Source organism: Phacochoerus africanus, chromosome 2 (genome assembly GCF_016906955.1).
Source record: "Phacochoerus africanus isolate WHEZ1 chromosome 2, ROS_Pafr_v1, whole genome shotgun sequence".
Taxonomy (NCBI): domain Eukaryota; kingdom Metazoa; phylum Chordata; class Mammalia; order Artiodactyla; family Suidae; genus Phacochoerus; species Phacochoerus africanus.
The window spans coordinates 248,852,138-248,877,184 of NC_062545.1; the positions used below are offsets into that span (position 1 = coordinate 248,852,138).

The 25,047-nt window shown below is 37.7% G+C and overlaps 1 protein-coding gene and 1 pseudogene across 3 annotated transcripts in view; one reads left to right on the forward strand and one right to left on the reverse strand.

The window, feature by feature from the left end:
* Positions 1-25,047, forward strand: part of FKTN (fukutin) — a 63,197-nt gene that overhangs the window by 20,672 nt on the left and 17,478 nt on the right. The window contains exons 4-9 of one of the 3 annotated variants that reach the window (XM_047768092.1): positions 427-630; positions 9,344-9,621; positions 10,288-10,420; positions 18,627-18,756; positions 21,035-21,168; positions 22,921-23,048. In XM_047768092.1, coding sequence (XP_047624048.1) covers positions 427-630; positions 9,344-9,621; positions 10,288-10,420; positions 18,627-18,756; positions 21,035-21,168; positions 22,921-23,048 — 1,007 coding nt within the window. The remainder of the gene's footprint in view (positions 1-426; positions 631-9,343; positions 9,622-10,287; positions 10,421-18,626; positions 18,757-21,034; positions 21,169-22,920; positions 23,049-25,047) is intronic. The other 2 variants (XM_047768093.1, XM_047768094.1) reach the window with 2 other exon arrangements.
* On the reverse strand, positions 3,748-4,719 carry LOC125120210 (heterogeneous nuclear ribonucleoprotein A1-like; annotated as a pseudogene).

Genomic DNA, 25,047 nt, shown 5'->3' on the forward strand with positions numbered 1-25,047 from the left:
GCTGGTGTTTGCTGCCCTACTTTTGCTTAAAAAGGGAATAATTTGTAAGCCCAAAGTTCTTGTCTTATATAGTGCTTATTAACTATGAAGATTTTCTTATCCTTTTGTTATACAGTTAGTTAGTAGCTTATTGTTCTGTACTTTATGTTGAATATATTTTTCCATATTATTTTTTACCTTGTAAATATTTTTTCGTCTTTCTCAGTATACTGTACTTCTTGAGAACAGAGATGGTGTATTGTTTATTTGTAGGGTTTTTTTTTTTTTTAGCAAAATAATAAGCATATTATTTTTTAGCAAAATAATATTAAGTCCTTACTACTGAGTAAGGACTATATTCTTATAAAATTAATGAATGAAAAGTTAACACGATAGATTGTTGTATTGGTTTAGAAGAATTAAGGGAATTATTTTCCTTTCAAACAGCGTGCAGTTAAAAAATTTATTATGCTAACGTCTAGTCAAAATGTACCTGTGTTCCTTATTGATCCTTTGATTCTGGAATTGATTGATAAAAACTTTGAACAAGTCAAGAATGTTTCTCATGGCTCCACTTCACAATGCAAGTTTTTCTGTGTTCCAAGAGACTTTACTGCATTTGCACTACAGTATCACCTATGGAAGAATGAGGTAAGATGGTTTGCTTTCGGTTACTGGGGTATGTCTTTTACAAAATTAGTATGGGATTAAAACATCTTAAAACTTTCATGAAGATTTTTATATATCATATCAGGAATGTTTTCAGCTCTAAATGATTAACATAGTAGTGGCTTAAGCAAATAGGAGATTTATTTTTCTTGTATAGGAAGAGATTAAAAGGCTAGTGGCTGTTGGTATTAGTTGAGTGGTCCACTGATGTCAGCATTTGCTTGCTTGCTTGCTTGCTTGCTTTTTGCTTTTTAGGGCTGCACTAGCGGCATAGGGAAGTTCCAGGCTAGGGGTCTAATAGGAGCTACAGCTGCTGGCCTACACCACAGCCACAGCAACTTGGGATCCAAGCTATGTCTGTGACCTATGCCTCAGCTCATGGCAATGCCAGATCCTTAACCCACAGTTAGGCCAGGGATCTAACCCGCCTTCTCATGGATCCTAGTTGAGTTCATTAACTGCTGAGCCACAAAGGGAACTCTGCTATCTTCAGTTCTCTCATCATTACAAGATAGTTGTCATAGCTTCAAGGAATCCAGTCATGGAGTTGAGAGGACAGGATAGTGACATTATCCATCCTTTGAAGGAAAAATGTTCTCAGGAGCCTCTGGTAAACTGCTGATAGCTTACTGTCCAGAACTATATTCATATGTCTCCTTATTGTGAAGGAGGCTAAAAAAAACAGGTGTTTAGAATTCTCATCAGTATAGGCAGACAGGTAGGAAGGGATTTAGTGATGAATTTTCAGTATCTGCCATGTAAGGTATACATGAGGGTAGTGCTTATCTACAGCAGTGTCCTTTCAAGTTGGTAAGTGCACTGTTCTTGTTTCATATTTGAGTGGAGCACTTAGATATATCCAAGAATTCAAACATCTATTTCTATCCTGCCTAAATGGTTACAAGGCAAAAGTCAGATGCTAGTCCAAAAAAAGTCTCAACTAAACATATCAAAAATTTGCTTACTTCTTCTTTTTTTTTTTTGTCTTGTCTTTTTAGGGCTACACCTGTGGCATATGGAGATTCCCAGGCTAAGGGTCAAACTGGAGCTGTAGCTGCCAGCCTACACTACAGCCACAGCAATGAGGGATGAGAGCCGCGTCTGCAACCTACACCACAGCTCATGGCAATGCCAGATTCTTAACCCATGGAGCAAGGCCATGGAGCAAACCCACATCCTCATGGATACTGGTCAGGTTTGTTAATGGCTGAGCCATGATGGGAATAAGAAAATTGGCATCATATTAAATGAACTACACTGTTTAGTCAGCCACCTGTGATAGTTGTACACCAGCCCTGCAGTGGATCTGTTTTAGTGTTGACCCCTGATAGGCAGGGCTTATGTTCCAGGTTGGTGGTATGATCTAGCAAAGCACTATAAGCTGCATGTTTCCTTGATTGCCCAGATTCTTGTGGGCCTCAAGAGAATAAGTTTTGACTTGTTTCTAGCCTGCGGTTCTTCCCAAGCAGTGATGCACGTGATGAAACAGATAACATGTATATATAACATGATTTTTGTTTACTTGTTTTTTCTTATGTCTATTTTATATTTTGAAAATACAAACATGGAAAAGTTAGGACATGGCATTTTTAATTTAATTTTTATTTTTAATATTAAAAAATAATACTAGTCCTAAGTTAAAAAAATCAGAAGGTAATAACAAAGCTCATAATGAAAAAATCAGCATCTGACTCATCTCGCCTTCATCTCTTATTCCCACTCTTAGAGCCAAGCACTTTCAGCTCTCTTTACCTTGTTTATCTTCTCATTTATAAAAGGAAATATTTTAAAAAGACCAAAAAAAGAAATATTTATGCTTCTATTTTAAAATATTTCATATTTATATTATGAATTATGCGAATTTATGTGTTAATCTATTTTGTCTCATACACATATGCACACACTATCTTCCCATTATCAAAAGTGTAGTTAAATCAGTACTCAGTGTCTACCCAATTTTGAGCATACAATCACATGAATGCCGCCTAATTTACTCTGTTTTCCTTTTCTTATATGAATCCTTTATTCTCCTTTTTTTCTCTGCTAGTTTTCTGTGAATTTATTAATGACCTATGTATGGATTCTGCAACAGAAACATAAAACTCTCAATAGAATCTAATACACCAGATAATTTCTCAGTTCTTTTTTCCCTCCCAGAGTTCTCGGTCTTTCGGCCCGAGTACAGTCTGATCTGCTCTGCGAATATTGTTCTGTAACTCCTCTTCTCAGCATTTTAGGAATTCTCTTCTGAGAAAAGGTGAAGGTGGAGGTTGAAACCTTGCCTATCTGCAAATGTTTCTTTTACCTGCACATTTGATCCCTAATTTGGCCTATGTAATAATTAGTTTCCGCTGTGTAACAATTGCCGCAAAATTTAGTGGTTTAAACAACCATTTCTATAGCTTATGACTCTGTGACTTAGCAATTTGGGTAGAATTCAGCTGGGCAGTTCTTCTGGTCTCAGCTAAGTTCACTTCTGCAGCTTCTGGTCAGCTAGGCAGCTGTGCTTCTTTAGGAGGGCTGGCTGTCAGATGGAGCAGTGGAGATGCCTGGACTATCCAGGCTAGTCTAGTCTAACCCAAGAAAACAAAAGTATGCAAGGTCTCTTTACATTGTTAAAATACTAAGATTTCTCATTCAGAAACATGAAATATGTCTCCTTTAATTCAGGTGTCCTTTGGTGTTCTTTAATAGAATATTCTAATTTTTCTTACAGACTTTATTCATCTTTGTAAGATTTATTTCTTGCTACCTTATAGTTTTTTTCTTTTAAAGGCACATTTATTCAGCATCATGATCAGACTATTACATTTAGCAATCAACAGCATGGGTGCCAAAAAAAAAAAATTTACATTAAGACCCCTTGTTGGAATGCTTTACACTTTCCACAGAACAGAAACTAAAATAACTCTGTTATACAATTAGTCACAAATACAGACCTCGAGTTTTTTTGCATACACATGAGTATTTTCTAAAACATGTCTTCTTTGTAGTAGCTAGGCCCTGCCACCACTGAGCTTGGCTGAATTCACAAATCTCTTATAACCTGTAGCTTCCCTGTCACTTCTCTGGCTCTCCTCTCCTGCTAAGCTTTCTTTCCTGGCAGTAGTAATTAAAACCTTCTCCCACTGCCATAGCTACTGCAGCTGCTGGAACTGCCATAGCCACCTTGGTTTCGTGGTTTGGCAAAGTATTGGCCTCCACCACCTCAGGGGCCAGAACTTCTTCCTCCAAAATTTCCTACTTTCGTGGGTCCAGAATTTGAAGATTGACTGTTGTAATTGCCAAAATCATCGTAGCTTCCACCACCTCCAGCATTGCTTCCATCATTACCAAATCCATTAGAGCCATCCCCACTGCCAGAATATCCACCACCACCACGACTGCCACCAAAGCCACCTTGACCACTGAAGTTTTCCCCACGTCCAAAACTGTCATTTCCACCAAAACCACATCCACGACCACCACCAAAGTTTCCAGAACCACTTCGACCTCTTTGGCTGGATGAAGCATTAGCCATCTCTTTCTTGGATAGGGCTTTCCTCACTTCACAGTTGTGGCCATTCACAGTGTGGTGTTTCTGGATGACAGTCACAGAGTCATGGTTATTGAAGGTTACAAAAGCAAAACCTCTTTTTTTTTTTTTTGCCACTGCCTTGGTCAGTCATGATTCCAATCACTTCAATTTTCCCATACTGTTCAAAATACTCTCTTAGATGATGTTCTTCAGTGTCTTTAATGCCACCAACAAAAATCTTTTTCACAGTTAAGTGGGCACCAGGTCTTTGAGAATCTTCTCTTGAGACAGCCCTCCTTGGTTCCACAACTCTTCCATCCACCTTGTGTGGCCTTGCATTCATGGCTGTGTCCACCTCCTCCACAGTGGTGTACGTGACAAACCCAAAGCCTCTGGAGCGCTTGGTGTTTGGGTCTCTCCTTACCACACAGTCTGAGCATTCCCCATTGCTCAGAATGGCTCCTCAGTCTCTCATCGGTTGTTTCAAAGCTCAAACCTCCGAGGAAGACCTTCCGCAACTGTTCGGGCTCTTTGGGAGACTCTGATTTAGACATGATGGTAGTGGGGAGGAGAATGTAACGATGCTTACTTGGCGGTGTCCGGGAGCAGAAAGGAGTAAACTATCAAGTCTTGCTACCTTAGAGTTTTGTATGTTTATGGTGGGAATTAATGTGGATACTTTCCCTTTTCTTTTTCCAGTTCATTACTGTAAATGAATTAGAATGCTGTTGTCTTTTGTATGTTGATCTTATTTTCCAGTAACTACTCAACTGCTGACTCTGTAGATAAACTCCAATAGTTTCTCTCTCCTCCCTCAATCCCTACCTCCTTTTCTTCCCTCTTTTTCATTTTCTCTTTCTCTCTTTGAATACAGGTCATTTTATACAGTGCAGGAAAAGGCAATTTGGTCTCTTCCTTTCCAACTCTTACACTTAATTTATTTTTCTTGTCTTATTGGTTTAGGTAGGACCTCAGGATAATGCTGAGTAAGAGTGTCTTTCTTTCTGAGCTTTAAAAAAAAAAAAAAAAGTCTTTCTCTCTCTCTCTTTTTTTTGGTAAATCTCTCCTTTACGGGTATTTGGTTTGGGGTATGGTTATTTTTTTATTTGTCTATTTTTTATAATACAAGTTTTCTACAGTGTTTCTTGATCTTTGTCCCTATTTAAGAATGAGACACCAAACCAGTTGGAAGCATTCTGTTATGTCAGGCCTCATTAACTGGGGCACTTCACTCTAGGGTAATAAGAATATGCCTGCTTTAAAATAATATGAGTATGAGTGATGATAGCAATCATGAATTGGAATTAAGACTTGCCAGGATTTTTCTATGATTAAATAAGCCTCACCCCATCATACATCTCAGTTTCAATGACTGTGTCATCACCTTGGTCATTTGTGAAGGTTTCTAGATTATCTGTTCTTTGAAGTCAAAGACCTACTGAACCTCTTGTCTTGTGGTGCGATATTTCCCCATTGCATAGATGCTCAGTAGATTAAAGTGAATTGGGAGTGGCTGAGAATGGTGCTGACCCCACTGTCAGTCCACATTGAGCTGTCCAGTCCTCTGATGGAGCAGTGTGATTTGACAAGACTTAACAACTTTTAGTGGGCAAAAGATGTTCTCAGTCCTTTGGTGCTGGCCTAGCAAGCGGCCCATAAACAGTTGTTTATTCTATGCACTATTAAATGTTTGCTCTTTGAATAAAACTTTAAACAACTGGGCAATTTTAAAAAAGGGTATGCCAGCTTTTTCAATGCAGAGACTCCTAAATCTCAGTATTTGTCGGTCACTCCTATTAAACTATTTGAATTCCTCATAGAAAAAGCCTACAAGGCTTATAAACCTTTTTAATGAGTATTTTGGTGTTCCTTTATTTTTGCCAAATGAAGTTTATAGAAATTATAATTTACCTACATACATAATCTCCCAATTCAGTGTAATCCCTCAACTATAATATAAAGTAGAAATAAAGGAAATGTGTACTTCATTGTGTAAATGCCCAGGCATGACTACACTGGAAGATGTAATGAGGTAATTCAGATGGTGGCACTTAACTGTCAGTAGGATTGTTGAATGTGATAGCTTCAAATATAGACTCTATTATGAATGAAAGTGCTGTTAGTAATGTGCTTTCCAAAACACTAAACAAGTTTCCAACAACAGAAAAGTAAAATTGTCTGTCTTTTAACATGGCAGTTGTATTCCCGGGAAATAGAGGCTCACATAATTATAAATAGGTTTTTCACCATGTGATTATCTGAAAGAACATTTGAAATTATGCAGGACACAGGATAGATCTTCATATTTTGGCTTGTAGAAGGTCTAGTGTCCCTGACCTAGTCCTCTAAATACTAGTTGGGTCCTCAAACATGATGGTAACCAAAAATATTCTCCATGAATTTCTAAAATGTCTCTCGGATATAGTACCACTTGGCTTGAGAACCAATACTTTAGAAGAAAGAAAATATGCCACAACTGGCAAAATCTATGCCTTCCAATTGCCAGTGGAAGAAGCAAAAAGTCAGTAGTACCCAGAATAAGCACACAAATGCATCATTTTATACATTTGACATCATAGAGAGCCCTTGGATAGTCCTCCCTAAACCTAATTAGTTAGTTCACCAGACGTAAGTACTACTTAATTTACATGTGATTTTTCTTTGTTAATGCCATTACCATAAAATGAGAAAACCACTTCTAAGAATTTTCTTTCATCTTGTACAGTAGATTCCTTCTTTGAACCAGCCACTCTTATCCTCAATCAGTACTTTCCACCTCCTAGGTTTATGAAAAAGAGCAATCCTAGAGTTGATAAATCTAGTATAAGAAGAGTCAAAGTGAAATTGTATTAGCCAGGGTAAGTTACATTAGTTGGTACTTAAAAACAACCCTAAAATCTCATTAACTTAATGCAAAAAAAAAAAAAAAGGAGTAATTGTCTTTGAACGGAATCCAGTATGGGTATTCTTGGTCAAGGATATTCCTGGATGACTTTCCCTTAAGCAGTAACTTAGGGATGCAGGCCATTTCATTTGTGTGGCTTTCTCATCTGGGAGTGTTTTTTGCCTCTCTACATGCAGGTGGAAGAGGGAAAGCAGGGAAGAGCTTATGAGATATTGCAAGGTCAGGCCTGGGAATGGTATCTGATTCTTCCATCCACATTCCTTTGACCAAAACACAACTTAGCTCTATCCAGAAAGGAGAAGAGTTGTTATTAGTATGTAGCAGTTAGCGTTCTCTACTAGAATGACCACTTTCTCTCATTTAACAATATAAACAGCAACAACAACAGGTATCTATTAAGCACCTGCTGGGTACTAGCCACTCTGTTGATTCCTATGGTTGAGGAATTTTCAGTCTATTAATGGAGTATAAACAGTAAAAAACAAACAAAAAAATGTACAGTCAGTACTATGGTAAAGGTTTTTGTGTGTTATGAGAGCATAAAAGAGGATACAGCTAATTATGATGACAATACACAAAGGCAGTAAGTGATGTGAATAAAGTATTCTTGAAAAATGTGTGTGAATTCTATGGCTCATAAGACAGTCTTTCAGATGCAGTTCCATCCTTTAATAACTTTAATGTCTGGCATTGCTCCTTAGAACTTTATTTTCCTTAATTATAGATTAGGCATAACGTTTTCCTTGTGGAGCTCACATAGTTTCTGTGCACATGAGATGAGATAATGAATGTAAATGAGTTTTGTACGAATTATATAAGTATAGACTAGAGAGTTGTATAGTAGAGTGGAAAGAACCTTGTATTTGGTTGAATAAGACCAAACCTTATATTTGGTTGAATAAGACCAAAGCTGGCAGTGGCTTTGCCTCTTATTAACTTTGTTTCTTTAGACTTCTTGTGAGTCTGTTTCTTTATCTATAGTGTCTGTGCTACCTACCCATAGGAGAGATGTCGTATATAAATGCAATAATGTTTATAAAAGTTTCTTGGAAACTGTATATTTCTATGCAAATGTAAGGAATTCTGAATAATTATTATTGTTTAATTACCTTTAACACTGGTTGTTGAGAGATTAGGATTAAAAATCTACCACATAGATTAATCATTTTATGTGAGATTTGTACTGTAACTAATGATGTTGGAAAGTGCACTTTGTTTTGAAATATATTTCAGTCCATTTTCCTTTTTTTTTTCCTTTTTTTGGTCTTTTGTCTTTTGAGGGCCGGACCTATGGCATATGGAGGTTCCATAGGCTAGGGGTCTAATTGGAGCTGTTGCTGCCAGCCTACGCCAGTCACAACAACATGGGATCCGAGCTGCGTGTGACCTACACAACAGCTTACAGCAACGCCAGATCCTTAACCCAGTGATCAAGGCCAGGGATTGAACCCGCAACCTCATAGTTCCCAGTCAGATTCGTTTCCACTGCGCCACGATGAGAACTCCCATTTTCCTTTAAAAAAATTTTTTTTTAATTATGGTTGATTTACCCAATATATTTTCTAATGATTTGCACTTGGGCTTCCATTTTAGTAGCTGTTTAAGGTGTTGGAATACAACTAAAAGATAAAAACACTGCTTTTTTTGAAGCCTCTTCTGAAGGTCAATAGTTAAATTGAGAATTACGGTTTCATTTTTTTTTTTTTTTTCTTTTTAGGCCCTCACTCTCGGCATATTGGTGTTCCCAGGCTAGGGGTCCAATCGGAGCTACAGCTGCCAGCCTACACCATAGGCACAGCAGTGCCAGATCTGAGCCATGTCTGTGAGCTACACAACAGCTCACGGCAATGCCATATCCTAGCCCACTGAGCGAGGCCAGGGATTGAACCCGCACCCTCATGGTTCCTAGTTGGATTCGTTTCCGCTGTGCCATGTCAGGAACTCCACAAGTTTCATTTTTTAAGTCCTATCCTTACATTAATGTTTACTTTGTAGATACTAACCAGAAGATACTACAATGAGTGAGCATTCTAATTCCAAGGGAAAAAATTAGTATTTATTGTCATAAAGAGAGTCTCTGAACATGTCTTCCATGCTATGTGGTTTCTCTTTTCAGAACTTCCCTACTCTTCTCCCTATACTCATTTTCAAATCTTAGGGCAAAGAACAGATTAGCACAAAAATATATGACTTAATTTGGCATAAGAATCACTTTAGTTTTGCTCCTAGCATTTGGTTTTAAATATTCAAGCTCAATGTTTCTTTGGTTCTAGGAAGGCTGGTTTCGGATAGCTGAAAATATGGGATTTCAGTGTCTAAAGATTGAGAGCAAAGACCCCCGGCTAGATGGGATAGACTCACTTTCTGGAACTGAAATCCCTCTGCACTACATCTGCAAATTGGCCAGTCATGCCATCCACTTGGTGGTCTTTTATGAGAGGAGTGGCAACTACCTCTGGCATGGCCATCTACGGCTCAAAGGACACATTGACAAGAAGTTTGTTCCTTTTCGAAAGTTACAGTTTGGGCGTTATCCTGGAGCTTTTGACAGGTAAATTAAGGTTCAGAAGGGTTGACACCTACATTGTCCAGTGGTGAATTCTTACTCTTTTTTTTTTTAACTTTTTTTATATTTAATAATTAAATCTAAAATAAATCAGTTTTGAAATATAAACATTCAACAGGCAATAGGAGGAAACTCATGCACATGGGCCTCGGGAAATATGTATTCAGAATGTTTGTAGCCACATTGTTCTTAATGCCCCAAACAAAATGTTGTATACTCACACACTGAAAAATCATATGGCAGAGAAACAAAGGAATTCAGAACTTGTGCTCTGTGTAACAACAGTGATGAATCTTGCCATGTTGAGTGATAGAAATGAGTCATAAAAGAATACATCTTTTATGATTATGAAGAGTTCAAATGCAGGCTAAAGTATATTCACAGGTATGTATTGAAAAGTGGCCAGAAGATACAAGCATCCAGCTATTAAAAGAGAAGTTCTGAGGATATAGTGTATACATTATGATGACTATAGTTAACACTGTTGTATATTTGACATTTACTAAGAGAGTAGATCCTAAAAAATGGTATTTAAAGTAATCGAAGGAAATGTGCTTGATGTTTAGCTGTTTTTCTTATGTTGTATATTTTGAAGAAGCTGACAGTATTCTGGGTTAAGTCCTTATAATAAATCTTAACTTTTGTTTTCAGGCCAGAGTTACAACAGATTACTGTTGATGGATTAGAAGTTCTTATTCCAAAAGACCCAATGCACTTTCTAGAAGAAGTACCACACTCTAGGTTTATTGAGTGTAGGTATAAAGAAGCTCGAGCATTCTTTCAGGTTAGAGATAACCAAATACTATACTATTTAAATTGAAGTGTGTTTGTTTTTAATATTTCTGGGGAGGGAGAATGAAGGGACTTAATAGAAAATAGGTAAGAAAACATCTTTTCTGATTTGTCTATTTTCTTCTAGATTGTTTTAATTTTTTTCTAAGTCAATTAAACATTAACCTTAAGAAACAATTTCTTGGGAGTTCCCTTTGTGGTTCAGTGGTAATGAACCCGACTAGGATCCATAAGGACGCAGGTTCGATCCCTGGCCTCGCTCAGTGGATTAAGGATCTGGCATTGCCGTGAGCTGCAGCAAAGGTTGCAGACGTGGCTTAGATCTGACATGGGTGTGGCTGTGGCCTACAGCTGCAGCTCCAATTTAACCCCTAGCCTGGGAACTTCCATATGCCACAAGTTCAGCAGAAAGAAATATGGAAAGGAAGGAAGGAAGGAAGGAAGGAAGGAAGGAAGGAAGGGAGGGAGGAAGGAAGGAAGGAAGGAAAGGAAGGAAGAAAGAAAGAAAGAAAGAAAGAAGAAGGAAGGAAGGAAGGAAGGAAGGAAACGATTTCTTCCCTAGTTGAATGGTTTGCTATTGATGGAGACCTTGTTCTATTTCTGCTTCCATGAGGATAGCCCATAAACTTCATAAAGACCGTGCATTCTGTTCTTGAAGCACTCCAAGTAGGAGGAAGCCATGTCAAAGATGGACCTTGTGGATTTAGAAAAGATTTCATGGAAAGCATAGTTTTTCTTGAAAGGTTGATTGTACAAATGATTTTTTTGTGTTTATGAGGGTTTTTGAAGATAAATGCTACACAAAGACCAAGTGCTTTTGATCTTTACTTTATTCTGCTGTTCTAGCTTTCAATTCAACAAACATTTATTAAAAGCTGGCTTCCTAGGAACTCTTCTGACCCTGGGGATATAAAGATGATTTTAAAGGACATGAAAGTTCATCTCTAAGAGATGACATGAAACAGAGATACAGTGAAAATAGATTTACAGTGGAGCTTTGATACCCTAATTTTTCCACTTCTCCTTTATTTTCTGGAGTTCCCTTCCAAGAAAGCTGTGTGCACAAGGATACAAGTGGAATGAAAAAATGAAATACGAACTACTTTTTTTTTTTTTTTTGGCTACAACCATGGCATTCAGAAATTCCCAGGCGAGGGATCAAACCCATGCCATAGCAGCGATCCGAGCTGCTGTGGTGGCATTGCTGGATCCTTAACTCGATGAGCCACCGGGGATCTCCTGAAGTACCAGTCATCCCTGGCCAAATGTCTAACAGCCACAAATGCAAGTTTTCTTCTGGTGGGCTGTATTGACACCTAGGACCTAGATCTGATAGCCCAGGTAGGCCTTCCTAGCTGTGTTCCCTTAAATCTGTAGTTGTGTGACAGTCAGCCTTACGGGTGAAAGGCTAGAAAACTGCATGTGTGGCTGGGCCAGCACTAGTAGATGAGTGCTGCCTATCATATGCCCACTACAGAGTAGCAGGAAGCAGAAGAGATACAGTCTATGCTTGAATTGATCATTCATTCTTCCTGCCTTAAGAGAATTTGTTCTGGTTGCCACCTCTGTCTTAGCAATTATCACAGTTAATGTGAATGTCTGACTTGTTGCCCTATAGATTATGTGATTTTCCTGATGGCAGGTGTCTTGTTTTACTTACCTCTCTAGCCCCAATATCTAGCCCAGTACCTGGCAAAAAGGAAACATAATGATCGGAAAATGCATGGATAATAAGATGCTCACCCAAATCAAATGATTTTTCTCAGAACACTTCTGAGGGCTACTCTGTTATCTAGCAACTATTTGCCCAGTCTCATTTGTTGATCTTCGTGGGGAGGCAGTGTTAAATGTAAAATGTTTCAAAATATTGAGAAATCATGAGCATAATTTTTAATCATTTTTATTTTTTATTATTTTTTTTCTTTTAGGGCCACACCTGCAACATATGGAAGTTCCCAGGCTAGGGGCTGAATAGGAGCTATAGCTGCCAGCCTACGTCACAGCCACAGCAACATGGGATCCTAGCCACGTCTATGACATACACCACAACTCGCGGCAATACTGGATCCTAACCCACTGAGCAAGGCCAGGGATCGAACCCTCATCCTCATGGATCCTAGTCAGATTCATTAACTGCTGAGCCATGAAGGGAACTCCTAATCATATTTTTAAATTACATATTTTCACTTTTGCTTTTGAAATTTTAAGGACAAGCATTCAGTAAGTGTTTAAATAAAGAACATGGATGTCATATACTCAGAGGGCTTATCAGATTATTATAGCCTCATACTTTTGGTGTTTAAAGTACCATCACAGTAGTTCCCACTGTGGCACAGCAGATTAAGGATCCAGTGTTATCTCTGTGACAGCTGTGGGTCGGATTTGATCCCTGGTCCTGGAACTTCCATATGTGGCCAAAAAACAAAATAAAGTACCACCACATAGCAAGTTTTTAAAGCTGTCCAGAGGTTTATGGTCATAACAGGATCAAATAGAACTTTATATTCTTTCTCTTTTTTTTTTTTGTCTTTTTAGGGCTGCTCCCACGGCATATGGAGGTTCCCAGGCTAGGGGTCGAATCGGAGCTGTAGCCACTGGCCTCTGCCAGAGCCAGAGCAATGCCAGATCTGAGCCACGTCTGCGACCTATACCACAGCTCAAGGCAACGCTGGATCCTTAACCCCACTGAGCAAGGCCAGGGATTGAACCAACAACCCCATGGTTCCTACTTGGATTCGTTAACCACTGAGCCATGATGGGAACTCCTATATTCATTCTTTATTGTATTATTTGTATCCTTTGCTTGCAGTAAGACAGATTCGTGATTACTAATTTGTTTTTCATTTCTGCTAATATATCATGATTACTGATATAGAGTACCTAATGGGATTGATGACCTTTTTTATCCTTATTTTCATAAATGTTTCATTCCTCATTATTTCTTATGTTAGAACCAAGAGGGTTGGTTTTCAAATTAAAGCGAACATATATAACTTTGAACACTTGATGGCGACAAACAGCCATTCAATGGCTGGTATAAAACAAGCAATGAACTAATTTACTAGATCTCATAAAGCAGCCTCCTAACTTTCTTTTTTTTAATATTTTTTGGAACATTTCAGACTTTCAGAAAAGTTAACAAGTACAATACATGTAATTTTTTTCTCCATTTGGGAGTAAGTTGTTGACATATGCCCCAGAACCTCAAATGATTTAGTGTTTCTTAAAAACAAGAACTACTCCTACATGTCTAAATACAGAAATCAGGAAATTTATTATAAATATTATTAATATTTAATCCCCATTCAAGTTTTTCTAATTACCCCACTAATAACCTTTATAATAATAAAATAATTCAGTTCGGAATCACATTGTATTTAGTTTTTCTGTCTCCTTCTAGTTTCCCTCTATCTGGAACAGTTTCACAATCCTTTTATAATTTTTATGACTTTGATATTTCTGAAGATTACAAGCCTGATATTTTGTCAGTACTCCCTCATTAGGTTTTGTCTGGTTCTTCAGGTTATACACCTTTAGTAGGAATAACACAAAAGTGACATTCTACTCTTCTTATTTCATCCTGTAAGTTACTGCATGATTTTGGTTTATCCTGTTATTTGTACATCAGTATGAACTCATGGTTTCCTGTTTTCTTCAATGACTTAGAATTCACTATTTTCACAATTTATTTTAATCCTCAAACTGTTCCATATTTGCTAATGGGAACCCCTTCACATGGCTTCTGTGTCATTTTGACATGTCTCCATCATCTTTTGAGTACTTTCTTGCTTTTTAGCTCAGAATATTCTAGGTCCGTCTTGTAATTTTCCTGCTACAACCTTGGAATCAGCTCTTTCTCCAAATTCTTCTTTTTAGAAGCCAAAACTGGATTCCAGGTGTGCTCATTGCTATTTGGGTTTTGCTGCCTGCAGACCCTCTCAGTGACAGGAATAGAGTGTGTATGTGTGTGTGTATTTATTTCCTATTTATCTATCAAGATCCATGAATCCATATTGATATCTTCAGTGTAATTAATTTATATTTCAATTAAACAGCATAGGGTTCATTTCCATGTATGTGACTTCCTTCTCAAACAGTGAGAAAACTGATCCCGATTACCCTTAATATATTTACTTCTTTGTTCAGTCTCCCATCATTTCTGCTGACTTCTCCTTTATGGATGCTGCCCCCATCCTGCTTGGGTATTGCTCTCCCCCACTGGGCCACTCCCACATACAGACACACTTCTTAGCCTGCTCAGCCCCTGGCTTTCCACGCTGGACATCCCTCCATGTGGACGCTCTCATCACCTGCTTAGGTTCCAATACCCATGCTAGGCCCCCACTGAACGTTTTCTTGCTCTTTCTCACATAATGGCTCTGGTTTAGAGGATACAGGATCGGAGGAGAACAGAGGGGAAGTGCCCTCCTGACTGACTCTATTTACTTTAACTACTTGCTTAATCTGTCAGGAAGTTTAGAACTAGGGTAATACACATTATCCTGAACTTGATTTTGTTTCATCAGTAGCCATCAAAAAATAATTGATGAGCTCCAGTATGTTGAGTTTCAGTGAAAAACTAGAGGGGAATGTGGAAATACCTGACCACCTGGCCCAGGAACATCTAGAAAACTATATTCATATCCTCTTTCTTCTACTAAGTTCCTCTGAGACCTGGGACAAATTTCTGAGCCTTAGTTTTCTCATCTCTGAAATGAATGGGCACTTATTATCACTTTATTATTTTCAACCTACATTTTGGGGAAAGCTTGCCTGAACAGGGAAGATCAAATGGACGTGATATTTAAATTAGGATTTAGTCTTTTTTTAGAGGCATGAGAGACATTTTTATTTTTATTTTTTGGCTGCATCCATGGTACTTCCTGGGCCAGGGATTGAACCCATGCTACAGCAGTAACAAGCCAAGTTCTTAACTGCTAGACCACTGGGGAACTCCTAGATGAGAAATTTTAAAATGAAAAAAATATATATAACTATAGTTTTTAAAGTCCATAATAGATATATATAAGGTGTATAGATACATATATGTTTATACTTTAAATTGTACTTAGAATTGAAATGAAATTTCTAGGAGTGTCACGTTAAAGGTATGTCAGAGGTGGGAGTATGTACATGCAGGGGCAGCCTCAGACATAACTATCAGAGTAATGTTTTTGTAGAATACAAGGTTTTCATTTCTGATATATGATCCTTTTAGTTACTCTGTGAAATAGGCAAGGATTTGCCATCAGCTGATAAGAAAACCAAGGTTCCAAGATATAAGTTCTGGGTCTCCAAACTCCTAGCTCCAGACTTTTCCCTCTACAACAGGGATTTTTCATTCCATGCATCTCTCATTCTAGTCATATGTTCTAAGATAAGTTGTGGTTCTGAGGATATTTTCCTGTTGAAGGGATTTCTTATACATTATATATTCTGGAGAATGTAACTTATTTTCAGGAATCTCTTCTTTCTTAGGGATACTTTTTGCTTGAGATATATGGTCCTTCTGGGAACTGTGTTTCCTCCTGCTGTATTGTAAAAGAATGCCAGGATGTTTTAGGATATTGTGGACATAGGAGGGGCTTAGTCAATCATTTATTCATTTACCCATTTATTGATAAGTGTTGCTCACATATTTTATGCCAGAAACTGTTGTTTTTTGTGTGTTTGCTTTGGTTTTTTTTTTTTTTTTTTTTTTTTTTTTTTTTTGGCTGCACCCGTGGCATGCAGAAATTCTGGCAGGGCCAGGGATCAAACCTGTGCCACAGCTGTGACATGAGCCACAGCAGTGACAACGCCGGATCCTTAACCCACTTTGCCACCAAAGGAACTCCCAGGCACCATTTAAAATTTGTACATACCATGACGGAGAGATTCAGTACCTGCTCTCATGAAACATCTTTATATCCTAGTGGAGGAAATATAAATAGAATCAACAATTAGAATTAAATATGATAAGGAGGATGGGCAAATCCACCTGAAGGGGATTAAGAAATATAAACTTCTAGCTGTAAGATGAATAAATCATTGGGGATGCAATGTACAGAATAGGGAAGAATATAATATTGAAATATCCAAATGGTGACAGACAAGAGTTATGGTAATATTTTGTAAAGTATGAAAATATTGAATCACTGTTGTATACCTGAAACTAATATAATATTGTACATCAGTTATAATTCAATTTTTTATAAAAGGCTGGAGTTCCTGTTGTGGCCCAGCGGGTTGAGAAACCAACACTGTCTCTGAGGATGCAGGTTTGATCCCTGATCTCACACAGTGGGTTAAGGTTCCAGTGTTGATGCAAGCTGCAGCAGAGGTCACAGTTGCAACTTGGATGCAGGGTGGCCATGGCTGTGGTGTAGGCCTGCAGTTGCAGCTCTGATTCAGTTCCTAGCTGGGAACTTCCATATGCCACAGTGTCACTGTTAAAGAAAAGGGAAAAAAAGGCTTTGATCTTTTGTTCTGGAACAACAACAACAACAAAAGAGTTAAATATAAGAATTATAATAAAGGTATATATAGGTGGTTAACTGTTGTGGGCTTATTGAACAGATGATTTCATCTGTTTGTCTATATCATGTACCAACCATAATTTCTTACTCTTTATTTTTTTATTATTATTACTTTTTGTCTTTTTGCCATTTCTTGGGCCGCTCCTGCGGCATATGGAGGTTCCTAGGCTAGGGGTCGAATCGGAGCTGTAGTCACTGACCTACACCAGAGCCATAGCAACTTGGGATCCAAGCCTCATCTGCAACCTACACCACAGCTCACAGCAATGCCAGATCCTTAACCCAATGAGCGAGGCCAGGGATTGAACCCGCAACCTCATGGTTCCTAGTTGGATTCGTTAACCACTGAGCCACGACGGGAACCCCAGGTGCCAACCATAATTTCTTACTCTTTAAATGTTGAGCTAAAGAGGAGCACTGGGAGAATAAATACATAGAAATTTCTGGGAAAATCAGGGATTGTTTTTCCCTGAGAAAAACAATGGTGGTGGAACTGAGACCTGAAAGATTTTGTTAGTCAAGGACACTTCAGACAAAGGATGCATGTTATAAGGGCACAGAGGCTTGAAAAGTTGTGGTGTATTTGGGGAGTGAAATATGAGGAGGGGGGAGATGAGGCTGGACCAGCAGTTTGGACCTGAACACAAATGCCCTTGTCTGCCATGCCAGGAAGTTTAGATTTTGTCCCATTGGCAGTAAAGCATCAATGAAGTTTTATAGTGCTCTCTTTATTTCCACAACACCCTAAACATGAAGAAAATCAGAAAAGCAAAAAGACTGTAAGTAATGACAATAGTATTTGTGTAGAATTTCAAAATTTGTGAGACATTTTTCTGTCATCCATTATCATTAAATCTTCACGGCAGTCCTGCAAAGTATAATTATTATCCTTTAATTATTGATGAGAAAATTACATTTTAGAGAGGTTTGTTCTTTCAGTCGTTCATCCATTCAGGCACTGTTTTAGACATTGGAGATAGAGTGATAAACAAAATGAAGACACTTGACTCATAGAGCTTGTATTCTTCTGAAGTGCTGTGGTCAGAGTCATAGCTAAAAAATGAAGTGGGGTTAGATTTGAACACAGTCTGATTCAAAATCCCACATTCTTTCTTCTCTACTATTCTGTCTCAAAGACCAGTCGTACCAGTGAATGATGAAAACGTCACTGAAATGCATTGTGCTTCAGATATGCTTGTAGTGCTCTCAATTAGCCTTCTTTCCTCCTAAACTGCCCAATCTGCTCAGTGGTGATGTGGCGGAGGCAGTTGATAAAGGTGTAAATCTCATCCTTTGGGAATTCTGATTATAGTCCTAACTCTTTAAAAAAAAATTTTTTGAAGTTTTCATTTATTTATTTTTGGCTGTGCTATGCAAAATCTTAGTTGATTTTGTTCCCAGAACAGGGATCGCACCCAGGCCACAGTGGTGAAGCGCCAAGTTCTAACCACTAGACCACCAGGGAACTCCCATACTCCTCCTCCTTTAACCTCTCTCTCCTTGAATCTATTCTTGCAGTCTTATTTTAATATGTGACTAACACGGAATTCTGAAATTTGTTTTTTATAGTAGAAGAATATATAATATGGGGTTGATCTTCATGTTTAATTTGGATGTCACAGAAATTTTTCTGGCAACCCAGAAATGGCTATAATAGCTGACTGTTTATTATATCTGTAGCAGTACCTTGATGATAACACTGTGGAAGCTATGGCCTTTCGGAAGAGTGCAAAGGAATTATTGCAACTAGCAGCCAAAACATTAAGGAAATTGGGAGTTCGGTTCTGGCTAAGCAGTGGAACTTGTCTAGGTAAAATTCTTGTTGCTTTACATTTGTCTTTTTGACATTTCATCATTTTTGGCTTTAGGGATAACTTCTTGAGATGATAAAATGTCAGTGGTATTTGAAGTGTTATATTTTCATACAGAATAAATATAGTGCATGGAGTAAGGATTTATTGATTTTTTTAAGAAATAACTTCAGAAACATAAAACAGAATTAGGAAGGCCATGTCACGTTTCCTAAAATTATAAGTAATATGTATAAAATTTGTATCAGAATATGTAGATTACATGTGATTCTCAGGTAATCTTTATAGATTTACTTTTTATTATTTCTATCCCAGAAGTTGTCATTGCCTTAAAAGAAACAAGAAACAAAACTGCATTGTCTTTCTTTACTTACACATAATACAAACAACTTGCATTGCACCAAAAGTTTCTAATGAGAGGAAGAATGAAGGGAATGTCATAAGGTCTTCCACAAATCCAGGTCATGATGGTATTAATGATTGGACAGCACTGTCTTACCATATTCTGTTCATTCTGAAATGGGGAAATGTAGACTTTCCTAGAGTCTTTAGCAGGTTGCTGTTAGAATACAAGAAAGATTTCCAGATCTCTTTCCACTGTGCATTAGACCAGACTTCTTTGAAATTTAGAATTACTTAGAATCTTAAATTTTTTGTTTTTATTCCCACTTGTTTATAACTGTAGTTGATTATAACTGTATTTTTCTTTCTTAATTATAGCAGTATTTGCACAAAAATTAATTCTGCTTCTGCTTTTATAGGGTTACTGAATAATTTATTGTCCAATTCAAGAGACTTTTTGAGAGTGAAAGGTGTGCCATTAGTAATTATGTTGGTACACCAGGTGTAAACTGGGATAATATGGTTATCCTATCCATTAGCCTTTGTGGAAAGTTTACGTGATTCTTCCTGTCAAGGAGCTTATAGCTGGAGAAGCCCCCCCTCCCCCCAAATTGCACATCTCACTTACGTGATAGATGTTTTAAGGTTTAACTTTTTGAAGCAAGATTGTCTTATAGGCAATGTCATCAAAAATACTTCATTTGCCATGATTTGTTTTGAATTCTTAGCCCCACAGTTATCTTAATTCAAGGGCATTTATAAAATAAGTGTGACTAGATGATATTTAAGGAACCTTCCATTTGTCGTAGTTTATGATTCTTTGATAGATGTGAATTGTAGATTTTTCTTGAACTATATTCAAGACCCCATTCTAGGCTTCTAAAGATCTATGTTAAAATGAAATTAAAATTTAGAATTTCAAACAGTATTTCCCAAAGATAACTGTAGACATTTATTTATTTTTTGAGTACTTTGGCTAGAAGATTAGAAGGATAAAAAGGGAAACCCAGAGCCCTTAGTAATATTAAGGTATAAATTTTGTCTTTTTGGAATAGTACTATAGCACTTAATTTAGAAGTAAATACACAGTAAATATCTAGAAATATCTTTGACTGTATGCTGAAAATTGAGGCTGATACTGCTTTTCTTTTTTATGACCCATCAAACATGAGCTGTTCAGAGCTGTTAAGTTCTACAAATTACTGCTCAGGGAAGGGATGTTGGTTAAGTGAAAGAATTAAATTATATTTTTTAGCATATCTTAAAGGCAGGCTTCCTCATGAGAAATTTATGATTAAACATTTCTTTAAAGTGACTTTATTTTATTTTATTTTTTATTTTTTATTTTGTCTTTTTGCTATTTCTTGGGCCGCTCCCACGGCATATGGAGGTTCCCAGGCTAGGGGTCTAATCAGAGCTGTAGCCGCCCGCCTACACCACAGCCACAGCAACATGGGATCCGAGCCACGTCTGCAACCTACACCACAGCTCACGGCAACGCCGGATCGTTAACCCACTGAGCAAGGGCAGGGACGGAATCCGCAGCCTCATGGTTTCTAGTCAGATTCCTTAACCACTGCGCCATGACGGGAACTCCTGACTATTTTAAATGGATGGACCAGTTAACGTTACTAAAGCCAATAGTTTATTCAGAAATTAAAGTACATCATGAAAGTTTTTGAGTCTGCTGAGTGCTTAGACCAGTAGAAATGAAGAAAGGAGGAATGAAAGAAGAGTCTTCAGCAAGTGGTTCCTATAATACAGATTTTGGTTTGGGATTTAATTTTTTTTATAATTTTAGTGAAGCACCCTAAGTCTAATCCTTCAAAATAAAATGCGTGGTTACAAAGACTATTTTAATAATAACTAATTTTTTCCAAACTTAACTTTTTAAAAAAGTCTTCTCATTCCTTTTTTTTAAATTTTTTTTTTTAGGGTGGTATCGGCAGTGCAACATTATTTCTTATAGTAAAGATGTTGACCTGGGAATTTTTATAAAAGATTACAAATCTGATATTATTTCAGCTTTTCAAGATGCGGGACTCCCACTCAAACACAAATTTGGGAAGGTCAGTAATAAAAAATCTGCTTTACTTCATTTGTAACATGTCTCAAAAGTAAAGTTTATATTAAGCAACTGAGTGATGTTTAAGAACATTGCATATGGCATCTTATCACTTAGTATTGGTCAGGACGCGTTCAGCAGAAGCATATGACCACTTGTGACTTCTGCACTATTTAAGGAAAATTAGAAAATTTGGCTTTCTGTTGACCATGAGAAGGGGAGAAGCATCGTGAACTCTTGCAACAGACTTTATTGCCATTTTACTAGGCAACAATATAACATAATTATTAATTAATATAACATATGGTATACAATTAATATAATAAGTAATCCCACCTACCCTACCTAAAGTTACCCTATTTCTCATCAGTCATTTAATTTTATGTTCACTTAGGCATCATATTATCAGCACAAAACATTCCATTGATTGCAAAATATTAGAAATATAGAATAATTTCACACAGTACTTGGATTTCTTGTTTATTTCACATCCTAAACCATGGCAGTTTTCTCAGAGGTCAGCTAGGAATAGATCATTGAGTCCTAGATGAAGTCTCCTTTTAGACAATTTGATTCCTATACCCTAAGCATATGATCCCTGGCTGTCATGTTCCTCTTAATTTGCTTGTTCCCAGGGAGGTATTATCCTGGAAAGCAAGTAGAAGTATATTTTGTTCCTGGAAAAATTACTTCCGTTATCATAATCATTCCAGTTTATTTAAAATGTAATAAAGTATCTTCCTGAGGTCAAAGTCAAAGCAATAGTTGGCTAGTCATTCAGTAGATGTCTCCTGTGCACTCAGTCTCTGCCTGGCCCTGTGCTTTGCACCTGGGACACAGAGATGAATAAGGTACAGTCCTTACCCTTGAGGAGTCCACTGTGTAACTGGGAGAAAACAAATGCATAAACAGGACTTCCCATCGTGGCTCAGTGGAGATGAATCCGACTAGGAACCATGAGGTTGCAGGTTCGATCCCTGGCCTCGCTCAGCAGGTTAAAGATCTGGTATTGCTGTGAGCTGTAGTGTAGGTCGCAGACGCAGCTCGGATCTGGTGTTGCTGTGGCTGTGGCATAGACCGGCAGCAACAGCTCCGATTAGACATCTAGCCTGGGAATCTCCATATGCTGCGGGTGCAGCCCTGAAAAAAAAAGACAAAAAGACAAACAAACAACAACAAAAAAAACAAAGGCATAAACAGTTCTTAAGTGACTAGTGCTGCAACAGACCGATGCACCAACTCCAATGGGAACATAATTATTTGTAGCCTAAGTTTCTTAGGGCAGTGCTTTCAAAATTCTTTGTACTTTTAACTTTATCGCTTCTTTTTTTTCATGTATATAATGTAATGATATATGAATTTCTATACCACACTTACATAAGTATTTATTTGTGGATGTGAGGCAAGACTTACTTCCTGACAGTTTTACCTGGTTATTAAAGGGAATCATTTTTCTTTGATTCCTTTCCTTCTTTAGTCAGAAAAGGGCTCAGGACCAGGTTGAGTGATCATTTAACTACTACAAGTCATTTTACTCTGAATTGTTATCAGTTTTAAGGAGCAGCATTATTTTGTATGCATTTAAGAAAGACATCAAATGATGGTGTGCTACTGATACATCCCAATTTTAGAAATGCTCCAACTGGAAAAACAGTGTCTTAAAACCTACATTCCATATAAAAAGTAAGAATCCTTTTTTTTAATTTAAAATGTATTTCCTTGTTTCAGTCTGTGAAGATTTTCATCTTCTCCCTAGGTAGAAGACAGCTTGGAACTATCTTTCCAGGGAAAAGATGATGTAAAACTTGACATTTTTTTCTTCTATGAAGAGACTGACCATATGTGGAATGGAGGCACTCAGGCCAAAACAGGAAAAAAGTTTAAGTACGAATCAGATAAGTACTTACAAAAGGGGCTACAGAAATAACTGCAGAAGGTAGAAATAAGGAAGTAACTGAAAATGGGGGGAGAAAAGACTGTCGAGCCTCCACTGTTAGCTGATAGTTTTCTCAGCTTACCGAGAACCCAGTTATGCTTGAAAAGTGAAGACTACCTACAAGGACAGTCCATGAGGAGGAAGTGTGCCTGGGTTTGTCAGTCTGAAGAGTCATTATGATTGGAGGCCCTTGAGTCATCAGTAAGGGAAAGCCAAAATAAGGAGCAGAAAAACCAAGCCCAGAGCCTGAGCCCAAAAAACGGATACGCTGTTAGAGCTATTAAAGCTTGCTAATTTGGTGGGTATGGGTAAGGGTCGGTAAGAAGGAGATAGCCAGGGTTTAAGTGAAGTTTAAGTGAAAAAATTGGGATCGGCTGGAGCTGAGGTCATGAATGCTGCTGGGCAAGCTCTAGAATGTGCCTTTAACATAGATTGGGGGCTGATCCTTAAAGACTCACTGGGCTTAACAGCTACCGTATTTTCTCAGATGTAAGGTGATAGGCATTGTAAGAAAAGCCATTATTTTATGTGTTACCAAAAAAGGCAAGACACTGCCAATCATAGAGACACATGATTCAGATAGAAAATTGCAGGAGGGAAGTTATCTCAATTCTGACTAAATTGATGGACTGCAATATGTGAGGCTGGCATTTTGAACTTTTATTTTAATGCTGCCATGGTCAAACTCCTTGATGACAAAAGACAGAATGACATTATAATAATTTTGTACCTTTATCATACAGTTGGCCTGTTCACAGTTCTGAGAGAGACAGAATGAATGGGAACAAGAACCCAGAAGTCATGGGCTCTGGGGTCAGGCAGACTCAGGGAATGTCAGCGTCACCCTAATTATGGCCTTTAGCTTTTCTGAACATTAATATCCTCAGCCATTAAATTTGAGTAGTACTACTATGTGTCAGACATTACTCTGAACATTTTACATATATCAACACATCTAGTCCACATAACAACCAGAGATAATCTGCGAGGCACTGAGAATTTGTCATTTGTTCAACATCATTGCGGAAAAGTGAGGGAGTAAGACAGCAGCCTCTCTCTAGAGTTCATACTTTTAATCATTACCCCCCACTGCCTCCTGAATACACCTGATAGTATGAGGCATTTAGCATAATGCTTAGCACTTGTTATTAGGATATGGTGGTTACTGTTGTTATTATTATTTAATATTATTAATACTGAGATTGCTTATGTAATAACTATCCTTATTGTCATTCTTATGGCTATGTTACTAGTAGCATAAATTTACCTCACCAATTTACCTCACCAACTAGCTGAGAGTGGCACTTCTATCACTGAGTAAATTTGAGCCATTGGGCACAGTGGGGAATGTTCTCTAGCACGGAAAGGGGAAATCTACACTCAGACTGGGGTCTATGAATCTATATTTAAAGGCAAGGAGTCTCTGTGTAAGATTAAACTTGTTCTGGAGGTTTGAGAGTAATCCAGACCTTTTTCTCAAAGTCATAAACTATCCCCAAATTGACACTGATCCCAGAGCATGTTCTTGAAACTTATTAATTATGAAAAAGTATTTTGCTTCATGACAACAAACACCTTCATGCTGAGTAAGCTCTGATTATAAGAAAGTTAATGAATATACAGTTGACACTCACTGTGGCTAGGGGAATGGGGAGGCAAGTGTTTTTGACATTTAGCTATAGTTTGTTTATTGAAAATATGACAAAGATACCAAATTTAATGTACAATTTAGAGGCTTTTTAAAAAAAATAACTGTGATATTGTATAGCATGGAAATTACAGGCAAGGAGCCAGTCTGCTTGCTTTTGAATTGCAGCTCTGTTTTACCAGCTGTATTACCTTGGACACGTTATTTATCCTCTGTGTAACTAAGTTTCCTCAAGTGTAAAATGGGAATAATAATAGAAATTGCTGCATAAATTGGTTTTAAGAAAAAAATGTGTTGAT